We start from the raw sequence: 15,368 nt of genomic DNA, 5'->3' as shown, positions 1-15,368 counted from the left end.
TACCATTCCAAAGGAATGAGGACAAAGTTAAGGAGCTACGGTACCAGTATGTACAGGTAAAACATATATCTATGTAACTACTTTACAGCAACATTTTATAGTGATACATAGTACAGTAAGCATAAACTGCACACATTTCCATTGCTGTGGAAGGAACATGCAATATATGTACATTTTATGTCACTCTTCCTTACCAAAACAAATTCAACTGTGTGTTCTGGGATATAGCATATAATGGAGTTGGAATCAAGTGAACCCTCTCACAACTTTGTATACGTGGATGAGGCTGGCTTCAACCTGACCAAATGCAGAAGGCGGGGTCGGAAAATCATCGGTCACAGAGCTACTGTGGATTTGCCAGGCCAACGGGGAGGAAATATCAGCATGTGTGCTGCTATTTCGGAGCATGGTGTCCTAACCCATATCCCCCTTATAGGGCCATACAACACCCAGCATCTACTCAACTTTTTAGAGACTCTCTACAGGGCTCTCATCCCTGATGATGAGAGGGGTCTGTTTAGAGAGGATTTGCCAAAGTATGTGGTCATTTGTGATAATGTGAGTTTCTATCGATCAAACATCATAAGGCAATGGTTTGTGACCCACCCGAGGATGCTCATAGAATTCCTCCCACCTTATTCACCATTCCTTAACCCAATTGAGGAGTTATTTTCAGCATGGAGGTGGAAGGTGTACGATCGTCAGCCACACACACAGATGACCCTGCTGGCTGCAATGGATGCAGCATGTGAGGACATCACAGTAGACACCTGCAGAGGATGGATAAGGCATTCCAAAAGATTCTTTCCACAATGCATTGGAAGGGAAAATATCCGGTGTGATGTGGATGAGAATATGTGGGCCGACAGACAGGAACGTCTGGATGTGTAGAGACAGCACAACAGTGCTGCGGGCAAAGTTGTGCCTTAGGGATGTTTTCCTGTGTTTCTTTCTAATTTAGTTTTTTTTCCTTTGTGCCCCTTGGGTTGTCCAGTCTCTTTCAATCAATAACCCACATACAGTAATATGTAAATAGTACTGTTGAAATTGATATATGCCATAGAAGTGCAGCCTTGTGCATTTTCAATACAGTAACTGTCATCCAAACTGTAGCCTAAGTTTACATCAGGTAATACTGTCAAAGTACACAGTTACATTATAAACATGCCTAAACATTTTGACGCCCTTGTTCGTGAACAATGACTCAATGACTTATCATTCTGATGACACTGACATGATCATTGGCATGAATATTTACTTTTGAGAGATGTACTAAGGATTTTTAGTGACTGACTAGCTTTAGAAACATATCTATTGTATATTGCAGTTTGTCCAAATTGTTCTGAGAAATGCACTTATTATTTTGCACATGTTAGGGATGATGTGAAAAATGCACCAAAGCGACTGAGAAAAACTGTAAAGCGATAGCCCAGCCATACTCAACAGGCAGATCGCAGTCCCGATACTTGACCCCTGGGGGGCCCCCATTCATTTTGTTGAGTCACTCCGGTATTATATTGCACATAAAACATGACAAAATGTGTAGAATTTTAGGAAATTTGCTTTAAAATGCAGCTGTTTTCTCTCCGCCAAGAAGAGGGGTGTGAGCAGTTTGGAGTCATATGAGTCGCGATGTGGCGGTTCGTTACTATGCTGATAAATGACAATATCCATCCGGACCTTTGCCATCTAGTACATTTGTGTGACTGGACCCTCTAAATTAGTGGTGGAGTACTACACCTGCTACAACCTATGTATGGATGTGATATCGAACCTAGCCTGACTCTGCAGTATGCCAGTGATCCCCCCCCCCCTCTCTCTCCCCCCCCTCTCTCTCTTGCTTTCTCTCTTGCCTCTCTCTTCTCCCCATCTTTCTCTTCCTCTCTCTCTCTCTCTCTGCGGTGAGGAGTCAGGAGACCTATGCCCTGTGGCCCAGCAGTGAGAGGCTGGCTAGCTCGTAATTATTCCTAATTGCATTTCCACAGTGGAAATGAGCAGGGGGAGTTGTGTCGATGTAGGTCAGCAGCCGGCTGCCGGTCCGTTTCTTTCTGCTGAGATGATGAGAAGTGAGCAATATGCTTAGTTCAGTAAACAACCACACAGCTAGTTGCTGAAATCCACCAGCCACATGTCAGGGGCCATAAAGGTTAGCAGGCATGCTGTTGCTATATAGTCTACACTGAGAGGACCCACGCACGCACATTCGACAGATCAGTCTGACTTTTTATTTGATGTTGCTCAAATCCTGTATTTACATGGCAATTACATGTAAATGTGATAGGTATCACAGTTGAGAGAAGAATAACTGTGTGCGAATAACAATGTATAATAACACGCTAACTGCAAAGCAATGAGCCTTTTTTTTAAATACATGTTTTATAGACACTGAATATAAAGTGGGACCAGCACATGTAGTCTATTGAAGAACATGTAGCGTAAATAATGCCTCTCTAAGGCTTTCAGTGACACATGAGTGGAAGCACATTCGTTTAAATGCTATTGCACACAAAAAACACGCCTGGCCTGAGACCACAGTCACACACCCACACACATGAATCAGCAGCATTATATAAAGTGACCACTGGTCCTGAGTGCTTCTGTCATTGAGTGCGTCCAGAATGGCACCCTATTCCATACATAGTGGACTACTTTTGACCAGAACCCTATGGGCACTATATAGGGAATATGATGTAATTTGGGACGGAACCTGTCTGTCTGGGGAGGTGAGTAGTGTGTGAGGTGGACCGGAAGTGGTCTCACTCAGGTCCTCTCTTCAGATAATACTGGAGCCAGGGGTGATTCAGGATGTTCTGTCGGCAGGAAGTCACCTTCAGCTGCTGGAGCTGCTCAGTCTCTGCTCACACTACCTCGTCCAGGTGAGGAGTCAATATATATATATATATATATATATATATATATATATATATATATATATATATATATATACACACACACACACACACAGCAATTTCTTGTGTATATGGAGGGTCTACTCTCCATATGTTCAAGGTACTTCCTAACCACACAAGATCACACATTAAACCCCCCTATCAGCACCAGAAAGATGCATGGCAATGGGCAAACCGTTACATCACGTTATGGTAAACAGTGCTCTCATACACCATCTGTTGGTGGAGAGAAAAATGGACACTGTTGCACACCATTGATTTCACTGCACTGTCCCTGCAGACGTGCTCACTGTAAACACTGTATTATACAATTAGATAGCAGTTAGATCACAGCTGAAGATGCAGAGAAAAGGCCCAGGTTAACATAAAATATAGATTCACAAGTGTTTTGTCTGTATGAAAGGCGATATTGAACAGGTTATTCCTGTGTGTTAGTTTTTGTTTGAGCTGAATACTCACGGAGCCATGCAGTATATTGTACATGGCTCTGCTTACTGCCAGCAGATGGCAGTCTTATTCCACTCGCGATCTCCGTTTTCTATTCTCTTGCCTCGTCTCCTGTTCCCTCTCTCTCATACTCTGTGATCTACTTGAATGACAATGTGGTCTCATCTCAGTAGATTCAGTGATATATAAACTGCAGTTCAAAAAAATGTGGAACCCAGAGGTGTGTGCGTGTGAGGGATATTTAACTGTGTGTGTGTGTGTGTGTGTGTGTGTGTGTGTGTGTGTGTGTGTGTGTGTGTGTGTGTGTGTGTGTGTGTGTGTGTGTGTGTGTGTGTGTGTGTGTGTGTGTTACTGGATGCATTAACTCAAACCCGACACCCCAACCGAGCACTCCGTTCTGCCACCTCTGGTCTCTTGACCCTCTCATCCCTACAGGAGGTAAGCTCCTGCTCAAAGCTCTGCTCTGTCCTGGCACCTCAACGGTGGAACAGACTTCCACCTAACGTCAGGACAGCAGAGTCCCTGGCCATCTTCTGAAATGTTTAGAAACACTTCTTTCTCAAAGAGTATCTTATATAAATCCCACGGCACCCCCCAAAACATGTATAGATGAATAAAAACCTAAACTTGTCTTTTCCTGCTACTTTATTGTGGGAAGATCACAGTCCCACGGCTGTGATATGTTGTTGTCTCGCCTAGCTATTCTAAGATGAATGCACTAATTGCAAGTCGCTCTGGGTAAGAGCGTCTGTTAAATGACTAGCTGAGTTTCTCATCTCCACGACATGTACAGTTGAAGTCGGAAGTTTACATACACCTTAACCAAATACATTTAAACTCAGTTTTTCACAATTCCTGACATTTATTCATAGTAAAAATGCCCTATCTTAGGTCAGTTAGAATCACCACTTTATTTTAAGAATGTGAAGTTTCAGAATAATAGTAGAGAGAATTGTTTATTTCAGCTTTTATTTCTTTCATCACTTTCCCAGTAGGTCAGAAGTTTACATACACTCAATTAGTATTTGGTAGCATGGCCTTTAAATTGTTTAACTTGGGGCAAACGTTTTGGGTAGCCTTCCACAAGCTTCCCCAATAAGTTGGGTAAATTTTGGTCCATTCCTCCTGACAGAGCTGGTGTAACTGAGTCAGGTTTGTAGGCCTCCTTGCTCGCACACACTTTTTCAGTTCTGCCCACAAATTTTCTATGAGATTGAGGTCAGGGCTTTGTTAATGCCACTCCAATACCTTGACTTTGTTGTCCTTAAGCCATTTTTCCACAACTTTGGAAGTATGCTTGGGGGCATTGTTCATTTGGAAGACCGATTTTGCGACCAAGCTTTAACTTCCTGACTGATGTCTTAAGATGTTGCTTCAATATACACAAATTATTTTCTTTCCTCATGATGCCATCTATTTTGTGAAGTGCACCAGTCCCTCCTGCAACAAAGCACCCCCATAACATGATGCTGTGCTTCTGTCACGCCCTGGCCTTAGTATTCTTTGTTTTCTTTATTATTTTAGTTAGGTCAGGGTGTGATATGGGGAATGTTTGTGTTTTGTCGGTTTTGGGTGGTTATATGGTAAAGGGGGTGTTGGGTGTAGTGTATGGGTTTGTGTTGAGTGAATGTGTCTAGCTGTGTCTATGGTTGAGTGTAGGTTCTAGGAAAGTCTATGGTTGCCTGAATTGGGACTCAATTAGAGACAGCTGGTTATTGTTGTCTCTGATTGGGAGCCATATTTAAGGCAAACATAGGCTTTAGCTGTTTGTGGGGAATTGTCTATGTCGAAGTGTTTTGTGTCAGCGCTTATGTTTGATAGCTTCACGGTCGTTTGTTGTTTTGTTTTTCCCTTCTTTAAATAAAAGGAAGATGTACTTTCCACGCGCTGCGCCTTGGTCCTCTCTCAGTCCCTTTGACGATCGTGACAGCTTCACGATTGGGATGGTGTTCTTCGGCTTGCAAGCCTCCCCCTTTTTCCTCCAAACATAACGGTGGTCATTACGGCCAAACAGTTCTATTTTGGTTTCATCAGACCAGAGGACATTTCTCCAAAAAGTACGATCTTTGTCCCCATGTGCAGTTGCAAACCGTAGTCTGGCTTTTTATGGAGGTTTTGGAGCAGTGGTTTCTTTCTTGCTGAACGGCCTTTCAGGTCAATATAGGACTTGTTTGACTCTGGATATAGATACTTTTATACCTGTTTCCTCCAGCATCTTCACAAGGTCTTTTGCTGTTCTGGGATTGATTTGCACTTTTCGCACCCAAGTACGTTCATCTCTAGGAGAAAGAACACATCTCCTTCCTGAGCGGTATGACGGCTGCGTGGTCCCATGGTGTTTATACTTGCGTACTATTGTTTGTACAGATGAACATGGTACCTTCAGGCATTTGGAAATTTCCCCCAAGGATGAACCAGACTTGTGGAGGTCTACAATTTGTTTTCTGAGGTCTTGGCTGATTTCTTTAGATTTTTCCCATGATGTCAAGCAAAGATGCACTGAGTTTGAAGGTAGGCTTTGAAATACATCCACAGGTACACCTCCAATTGACTCAAATGATGTCAATTAGCCTATCAGAAGCATCTAAAGCCATGACATAATTGTCTGGAATTTTCCAAGCTGTTTAAAGGCACAGTCAACTTAGTGTATGTAAACTTCTGACCCACTGGAATTGTGATACAATGAATTATAAGTGAAATAATCTGTCTGTAAACAATTTCTGGGAAAATGACTTGTGTCATGCACAAAGTAGTTGTCCTAACCGACTTGCCAAAACTATAGTTTGTTAACAAGAAATGTGTGGAGTGGTTGAAAAACAAGTTTTCATGACGCCAACCTAAATGTAAACTTCTGACTTCAATTTTTTTCACAAGTATCGACTTGACAGTGACTCGATGCAGTCGGGAGGTCCGGTCCGCCCGCAGCCGCCGCTGTTCAATTCCATTGAGATGGTACACATCGCGGCGTTGAGAAACTCTGCTACTAAATAACTCCAATGTAGATGTATGTACCTCATGAGTCTTTACCCGATGCCCATGTGTCCACAACAGGAGCTGAACAGTGTTAACTACCTGGACCTGTACCGTGTGTCTGATCTGTTCCACCTCCCTGCTCTGGAGGAGGCTGTGGTCAGCTTCCTGGTAGAACACCTGTGTGAGCTGCAGCAGAGCCACCAGGAGGAGGTGCTGCTGCTCCCCTACCGCCTCCTCAGGGAGGTGCTGATGAGCGACCGCCTCACCTCCCTCAACGAAGAGGAGATCTGGCAGGTACACTGAACTGGCTCCTCAGTTCCTCAAATGCATGCACATATACAGGCACATGCACACACGCGCACACACACACTCCCACACACACTGTTTATGCACACGATAAAATGCAGATCTTCCATACAGCCAGACCCACACAGACTTTGATATACTACAACACACAGTGTGTCATTAAACATCAACTGGTCAAATTGCCTTGCCTGCACCAAAATGCACTCTTTATATTTGTGTATAGGAGTGAATAGGAAAGGAAGGTGTATGTCTGTGTGTGTGTGTGTGTATATATGTATGAGGGATGGGTGAAGTGTCGAGGGGGGGGGCTATCCATTTTGACTGTTCATTTGCACCAATCAGGCCCCCCTCTCCCTTCTCCCCCCTCTCTGATTAGGCCCACCGCGGCTTCATCAGCGCCCCAATCCCCCAGCTGTCACTCCGGCCGCCCGTCTGATTGAAAACAATCAGGCCTCTGATGGTACAATTACCCTGACCCTTTAGCCAGGCGATGCCGCCATAATCAGACCCTGATTAGGCTGCTTTGGGCCTCCTTCACTCTGCCGAGAAGGTTAATTTGGGCATCCGCCCCAAAAAAAACGCGCGGGCGCCAATACACAGCCGATATAGTTTGCCCGTCAATCATAGTCACACCGACTTCTCTCCGAGTCTCACGCTCTGGAAATCACATTTTCTTGGGTCTTTGTTTTTTCCCCCCCTTCTTCGCGCGTTTGCCTTTCTCTGGCTGCTCTCTCTCTTTCTGTCTCTCTCTTTGGGAAGGAGGGGAGAGAGGGGAAGTTGATTTATTCTCTGCCCCGAGGAAGTTCTCTGATCCAGTGTGACCTTCAGTCAGCCTTCCCGGAGCGCACACACCCCTTCGCCACTTCAGAGCTGGGAGGAGGGAGAGAGCGGGAAAGAGAGAGAGAGAGAGGAGGAGAGGGGGTGTAGATAGCAAAACCGAGAAGAGGACAAAGCAGAGAGTGAAAGGGGGGAGGGGGGGGGGTGTAAATACTGTTGGGTTGGCATCATTTTAGAATGTTTTTAAGGAAGAAAGAGAAGAAAGGAGTGGCATTGACAGTAGCAGGACAATATATACAATGGATGTGTGAATATGTCTGTGTCTATGTAAATGTGTGTGTTGGTGTGCCGTTTGTACAGAATGTGGTCTGAACGCATATACCAGCCAGTGTAATGTTTGAATAGGATTTCAGTGTGCATCCAGTGTGCCTGCGAGTCAGGAGGAGGCGCCGACAGTGAACCGCTCCAGCTCAGTAATCTTGCTGTGCTGTAATAAGTTCCCTGTCTCCATACTGATTGTGTTAAAAGCCACTTTGTGTCCCTGATAATGGTATCAGTGATCTTCAGCCATCTCGCCCACATTCACGCGCCACCGCCGCAGCTAAACAGCCTCCGATTGCGCTCACTGTTCAATTAAATCCCCTCTCTGCTTCTCTCCTCTCCCGGTCCTCAACAAAAGAATGTACCTGTGGATATTTATGATGCTTACACACAACACACTATTGTGTGTGTGTGTGTGTGCGTTTTGTATAAGTGTGTGTTCGTTTGTATAAGTGTGTGTTTGTGTATACGGTAACACACTCGTCTTGATCTTGCGACACTGCTCTGTAGGCATTTGGAATGCTAATAAGTATGAATCGCTTCCCTCTGTCTTCCTCTTCCCCCTCTCCTCTTTAGCTGGTGGTCTGCTGGTTAGAGCATGACTGTCGGTACCAGTACACAGAGGACCTGATACAGCACGTTCGTTACGGCCTTATGGATGTGGCCGCCCTGCACCACATGGCACAGTGCCACCCGCTGGTCCAGTCCAGTAACACCGCCGCCGCCCTAGTGGACGAGGCTCTAGAGTACCACCGTGCCACCTTCGCCCAACCCCTCCTCCAGACCGCCCACACCAAGCCCCCCTTCCAGTCTCTCACCCTCTACATCGCCGGCGGGCGCAAGCGCGAGGTGTGCCGCGTGCGTGAGCTGCGCTACTTCAACCCAGCCGCCCAGGAGAACGCGCGCGCGGCCGGGTGCTCCAACTGGAGCGAGCTGGCGCCAATGCCCGCTGGGCGCAGCCACCACTGCGTGGCCGTCATGGGCCACTTCCTGTTTGTGGCGGGTGGCGAGGTGGAGCATTCCACGGGGAGGACGTGTGCGGTGAGGACAGCCTGTCGGTACGACCCCCGGGGGAACCGCTGGACGGAGATAGCCTCCATGAAGGCGTGCAGGGAACACTTTGTCCTCGGGGCTCTGGGCCAGTACCTGTACGCGGTGGGGGGGAGGAACGAGCTGAGACAGGTGCTGCCCACCGTGGAACGCTACTGTCCGAAGAGGAACAAGTGGACCTTCGTCCAGTCCTTTGACCGCTCGCTGTCCTGCCACGCGGGCAGTGTGGCTGACGACCTGCTCTGGGTCTCAGGTACACACACACACAGATGGAGAATAGAGAATAACACACTGAACACACACACACACAAACACACACACACACACACACACACACACACACAGATGGAGAATAGAGCATAACACACTGCACACACACACACACACACACACACACACACACACACACACACACACACACACACACACACACACACACACACACACACACACACACACACACACACACACACACACACACACACACACACACACACACACACACACACACACACACACACACACAGACAGATGGAGAATAGAGCATAACACACTGAACGCACACACACACACACACACACACACACAGATGGAGAATAGAGCATAACACACACACACATGCATGCCACCTGTGTGTAATACTCTTGTCTGTTACAGGTGGAGTCACAAACACAGCTCAGTACCAGAATAGACTGATGGTGTACGACCCAGAACAGGTAACTGAAGAACATGTAGTCCAGAGAAATAATAGAAAAGCCATCAAAACAATGAAAACCATGGTTTCAGAACAGTTTCTGTTTGTGATAGCTTAGTAATACACTTGTTTACTGCAATAGGAGGATGTGACAGAGTGAGCGCGAGCACCAGAGAGAGAGAGAGAGAGAGAGAGCGAGCGCCAGAGAGAGAGCGAGCGCCAGAGAGAGAGCGAGCGCCAGAGAGAGAGCGAGCGCCAGAGAGAGAGCGAGCGCCAGAGAGAGAGAGCGAGCGCCAGAGAGAGAGCGAGAGCGAGCGCCAGAGAGAGAGCGAGAGCGAGCGCCAGAGAGAGAGAGAGCGAGCTCCAGAGAGAGAGAGCAAGCGCCAGAGAGCGAGAGACAGAGAGAGAGAGTGTGTGCGAGAGAAAGAGACAGAGAGTGAGAGCGTGCGCGCAATTGAGAGACAGAGAGCGTGCGTGCGCGAGAGAGAGCGTGCGCGCACGAGAGAGAGCGAGCGCCAGAGAGAGAGAGAGAGAGAGAGAGAGCGAGCGCCAGAGAGAGAGAGAGCGAGCGAGCGCCAGAGAGACAGAGAGAGAGCGAGCGCCAGAGAGAGAGAGAGAGCGAGTTCCAGACAGAGAGAGAGAGAGAGCGAGCGCCAGAGACCGAGAGAGAGGGCGAGCGCCAGACAGAGAGAGAGCGAGCGCCAGAGAGAGCGAGCGCCAGAGAGAGCAAGCGCCAGAGAGAGAGAGACAGAGAGAGAGAGCGAGAGCGCGTGCGAGAGAAAGAGATGGAGAGTGAGAACGCACGCGAGAGACAGAGAGCGTGCGCGCGATTAAGAGACAGAGAGCGTGCGCGTGCGAGAGAGAGAGAGAGAGCGAGCGCCAGAGACAAAGAGAGAGCGCCAGAGAGAGAGAGAGCGAGCGCCAGAGAGAGAGAGAGCGAGCGCCAGAAAGAGAGAGAGAGCGAGTGCCAGAGAGAGAGAGAGAGCGAGTGCCAGAGAGAGAGAGAGAGCGAGTGCCAGAGAGAGAGAGAGAGCGAGTGCCAGAGAGAGAGAGAGAGCGAGTGCCAGAGAGAGAGAGAGAGCGAGTGCCAGAGTGAGAGAGCGAGTGCCAGAGTGAGAGAGCGAGTGCCAGAGTGAGAGAGCGAGTGCCAGAGTGAGAGAGCGAGTGCCAGAGTGAGAGAGCGAGTGCCAGAGAAAGAGAGCGAGTGCCAGAGAGAGAGAGCGAGTGCCAGAGAGAGAGAGCGAGCGCCAGAGAGAGAGAGCGAGCGCCAGAGAGAGAGAGCGAGCGCCAGAGAGAGAGAGCGAGCGCCAGAGAGAGAGAGCGAGCGCCAGAGAGAGAGAGCGAGTGCCAGAGAGAGAGAGCGAGTGCCAGAGAGAGAGCGAGCGAGCACCAGAGAGAGAGAGAGCGAACGCAAGAGAGAGAGAGAGCGCCAGAGAGAGAGAGAGCGAACGCGAGAGAGCGAGCGCCAGAGACAGAGAGAGATAGAGCGAGCGCCAGAGACAGAGGGCGAGCACCAGAGACAGAGAGCGAGCGCCAGAGACAGAGAGAGCGCGCGTGAGAGAGAGACAGAGAGAGAGCTATCGCCAGAGAGAGAGACAGAGAGCGAGCGCCAGAGACAGAGACCGAGCGGCAGAGACAGAGCGCGTGCGTGAGAGAGAGACAGAGAGAGAGAGCTAGCGCCAGAGAGAGAGAGACAGAGAGAAAGAGAGAGCACGTGCGAGAAGAGACAGAGAGAAAGGGAGCGCGCGCGAGAAGAGACAGAGAGAGAGGGAGCGCGAGAGAGAGACAGAGAGAAAGAGCGAGCGCGAGAGACAGAGAGAGAGCGAGCGCCAGAGACAGAGAGAGGGAGCGTCATAGACACAGAGAGGGAGCGTCAGAGAGAGAGAGAGGGAGCGTCAGAGAGAGAGAGAGAGAGGGAGCATCAGAGAGAGAGAGAGAGAGAGAGAGAGAGCGAGCGCCAGAGAGAGAGGGAGAGAGCGAGCGCCAGAGAGAGAGAGAGCGAGCACCAGAGAGAGAGAGAAAGAGAGCGAGCGCCAGACAGAGAGAGAGCGAGCACCAGAGACAGAGAGAGCGAGCACCAGAGACAGAGAGAGCGAGCACCAGAGACAGAGAGAGCGAGTGCCAGAGACAGAGAGAGCGAGTGCCAGAGACAGAGAGAGAGAGAGCGAGTGCCAGAGACAGTTGCCCTTTATGTTTGTAAGGTCTGGGGTCTGTTCACCAACCAAGAATTCACAAAATGAGACAAACACCAAATTAGGCAGATACCCGCTTATTATCAAAATCCAGAAAAAACTGCTAAATTCTACAACCACCTAAAAGGAAGCGATTCCCAAACCTTCCATAACAAAGCCATAACCTACAAAAAGATGAACCTGGAGAAGAGTCCTCTAAGAAAGCTGGTCCTGGGGCTCTGTTTACAAACACAAACAGACCCCACAGAGCCCCGGGACAACAACACAATTAGACCCAACCAAATCATTAGAATATTAAAAAAGATAATTACTTGAATTGGCAAGAATTAACAAAACAACTGAGCGAACTAGAATGCTGTTTGTCCCTAAACAGAGAGTACACAGTGGCAGAATACCTGACCACTGTGACTGACCTAAACTTAAGGAAAGCTTTGACTATATACTGACTCAGTGAGCATAGCCTTGCTATTGAGAAAGGCCGTCGTAGGCAGACCTGGCTCTCAAGAGAAGGCAGGCTATGTGCACACTTCCCACAAAATGAGGTGGAAACTGAGCTGCACTTCCTAACCCCTTGCCAAATGTATGACCATATTAGATCCATATATTTCCTTGAGATTACACAGATCCACAAAATTTTTTGAAAACAAACCCGATTTTGATCAACTCCCATATCTACTGGGTGAAATACCACAGTGTGCAATCACAGCAGCAAGATTTGTGACCTGTTGCCACAAGAAAAGGGCAACCAGTGAAGAACAAAAACCATTGTAAATACAACCCATATTTATGTTTATTTATTTTCTCTTTTGTACTTTAACCATTTGCACATCGTTACAACACTGTATATAAACATATGACATTTGAAATGTCTTTATCCTTTAGGAACTTCTGTGAGTAATGTTTACTGTTCATTTTTATTGTTTATTTCACTTCTGTATATTATCTATTTCACTTGCTTTGGCAATGTTAACATATGTTTCCCATGCCAATAAAGCCCTATGAATAGAATAGAATTGAATTGAGAGAGCAGGAGACAGAGAAAGTCTCATTTGTATTCACCGTGGAGCTACATTCACCTGCCAGGAACACCCCCCCCCCACCCACCCACCCACACTACCCTCAACAGATGGCCACCCGTCAGCTTCTACCAGACATATGCACTCCCAAAACACACACACACACTCGCTCACGCACACAAACATGATCACGTACGCTCCCCCCCCCCACACACACACACATACAAAACAACCATGGACACACTTAGTCAAATGTGCACGGTCGGATACATCCGTGTAAAATGGAGAGAGTGAAGTATATTATTAGGAAGGGGGGCGAAATCATTAGGAAAAATCATAGCTCTGGTGTCACATTATTTATCCAGCACTGAACATACATCAATTACCCAAGCAGGGATACGCTAAAATATTAATCCATCTATTCAACATCTCATCTTCTCACCATCCTTTTTCCTCCTCACCTTCTCTTTCTCTCACCCTCCCCCCCCTCCTCTCGCCCCTCTCTGTCTCGTTTACCCCCCCTCTCTCTTTCCCCCTTTCTCTCTCTGACAGAACCAGTGGCTGGCCCGCAGTCCCATGCTACAGAGGCGAGTGTACCATGTCATGGCCGTGGTGAGAAGGCAGCTGTATGTGCTGGGAGGAAATGACCTGGACTACAACAACGACCGTATCCTGGTCCGCCACATCGACTCCTATGACATAGACATGGACCAGTGGACCCGCTGCACCTTCAGCCTACTCACGGGTGGGTGGGCTGCGCATACACACACGCTCATGCGCACGCATGCACGTGCACACACAGGCAGGCAGACACACGCGCATACTAGATAAGATCCCTGTTCTCCTTTTTCCCGTGACTCTCCACCCCTCCCGACCTTGATTCCCCGTGGAGTTGTCAAGTAAGTTCAAGGTGAAGTCATGAGAGGAGACGGAGGGACTTATTTTCAGGAACTTTCCCAACGGCCGCACCCTGTCTGGCCTCTCTTTGGCACAGCGAATCATTCTTTTCGCTCTCTCCTCTCTATCCTCTGCAGGTCAGAATGAATCTGGCGTGGCAGTTCTTGATGACCGAATCTATGTTGTCGGTGGATATTCTATTTGGACCAATGAGCCCCTAGCGTGTATTCAGGCGAGTGACCTTGACAGGTTTTAGTAACCTGAGAAATGGTATGTTTTGTTAAACTATGTTGTGCGTAGTTTATAAGGTTATAATGCATCATGGGGACAGAGGGTATTCATAGCAAATGTTATCTTATTAAAATATTCTATTGTTCCATGTGCATGACATGTTTATTTCACTTCCTGTTGTCCAGGTCTATGGATCAACTCTACCGTTCGCCTCCAATGGAATAGCAACGTGTTTCCTCCCTGCTCCATACTTCACCTGCCCCAACCGAAAGACTCTACAAGTGCCTCATCACAGGATAGGGGCTGACTAACACACTAATAGAGACTACAGTAAATGTCTACGTAGATACATCATGCCAACAACTCATATGGACATACATACAATTGTATAGAACCAAAGGTCTGCTCCTTTACAACAGCCCCACTCTTCCTCCTTTACACACACACACACACACACACACACACACACACACACACACACACACACACACACACACACACACACACACACACACACACACACACACACACACACACACACACACACACACACACACACACTATTGCCACCCAGATAAGATGACCCACGTCTTCCCCAGTTTCAGGATCCTAACCTAACCACTTCAAATTCAAATGCACTTCAAACTGCCCATCCTGGGGATGAAAAAAGGAAGGTCCTCAAAGAGGAGGTTCCCTATTCCTATCCAGCTACCCTGTGATGATGATTCCTATCCAGCTACCCTGTGATGATGATTCCTATCCAGCTACCCTGTGATGATGGACTGATCTTCCATCAGCTGCAGGGTTTGGGTCAATTCCATTTCAATTCAGTCAATTCAGGAAGTAAACAGACATTCTGATGACAATTTTGCTCATTGAAAAGCGTTGAGAATAATAGATGTGGATTGGAGTGGTATATCCTGAATTGACCCCAACCCTGCTCAGATGACTGGTTGAATAATGGGGCTGCTCTAGTCAAACTGGTGCAGAACAGTAGATCGCAATGCTGGAGCACTCAAGGGGAGCAGAGCTCTCTACAGAGTGAAATAGCTCCCTCTTTTACTAATGCACTATAGGGCTAATGGCACTCTAACTAGCTGTACTTACTACGTACCATAACCCGTCTACTCAATACAAAGCCAATGGACCCACCCAAGGTCATTTCAATTGAAACCTGTCCTGTGTAAACTGTGGGACCCGTCTTACTCTTTCTTGAGCGTGTGTTTTTCTATTCAAGCTCAGGATTTAAGACTGTTTCACAGTTCGGTGAATGTCTGACCACGTAGCATACCGTGCATTGACTCAACACACGGTGTGTAGGAGAGCCTGAGCGGTGTGTTGCCACCCTGTCTTACGCCATTTTCAAAACGTCTCGTTTAACTTCGACAAAGAAGTAACGGCGTAACACCTCCAGCAGTGAGTGAAAGAGGACTTTAAAAAACATGTCTTGTTTTCAGAATAAAGAGGTACAGTACTGTATCTCCCTTTTGGGAGGGTTGTGTGTTTTTTTTCTATTGGGCAGAGGGCGCTTTTTCTCCGGGTTTACGTTCTCCCT

The 15,368-nt window shown here is 47.7% G+C and overlaps 1 protein-coding gene across 1 annotated transcript in view; it reads left to right on the top strand.

Annotated features, from left to right (window-relative positions):
* LOC129858612 (kelch-like protein 32) overlaps positions 1-15,271 on the top strand; it is a 26,750-nt gene extending 11,479 nt beyond the window's left edge. Inside the window, 7 exon segments of the mRNA XM_055927928.1 lie at positions 2,778-2,876; positions 6,408-6,623; positions 8,310-9,036; positions 9,441-9,499; positions 13,238-13,430; positions 13,720-13,856; positions 13,999-15,271. Of these exon segments, the coding sequence (XP_055783903.1) occupies positions 2,778-2,876; positions 6,408-6,623; positions 8,310-9,036; positions 9,441-9,499; positions 13,238-13,430; positions 13,720-13,856; positions 13,999-14,124 (1,557 nt within the window). The 3' untranslated portion in view covers positions 14,125-15,271.
* The last annotated feature ends 97 nt before the right edge of the window (positions 15,272-15,368 follow it).

Source organism: Salvelinus fontinalis, chromosome 6, assembly GCF_029448725.1.
Source record: "Salvelinus fontinalis isolate EN_2023a chromosome 6, ASM2944872v1, whole genome shotgun sequence".
In the NCBI taxonomy this organism is placed as follows: Eukaryota; Metazoa; Chordata; class Actinopteri; order Salmoniformes; family Salmonidae; genus Salvelinus; species Salvelinus fontinalis.
This window is presented reverse-complemented; position numbering and strand designations above follow the sequence as displayed.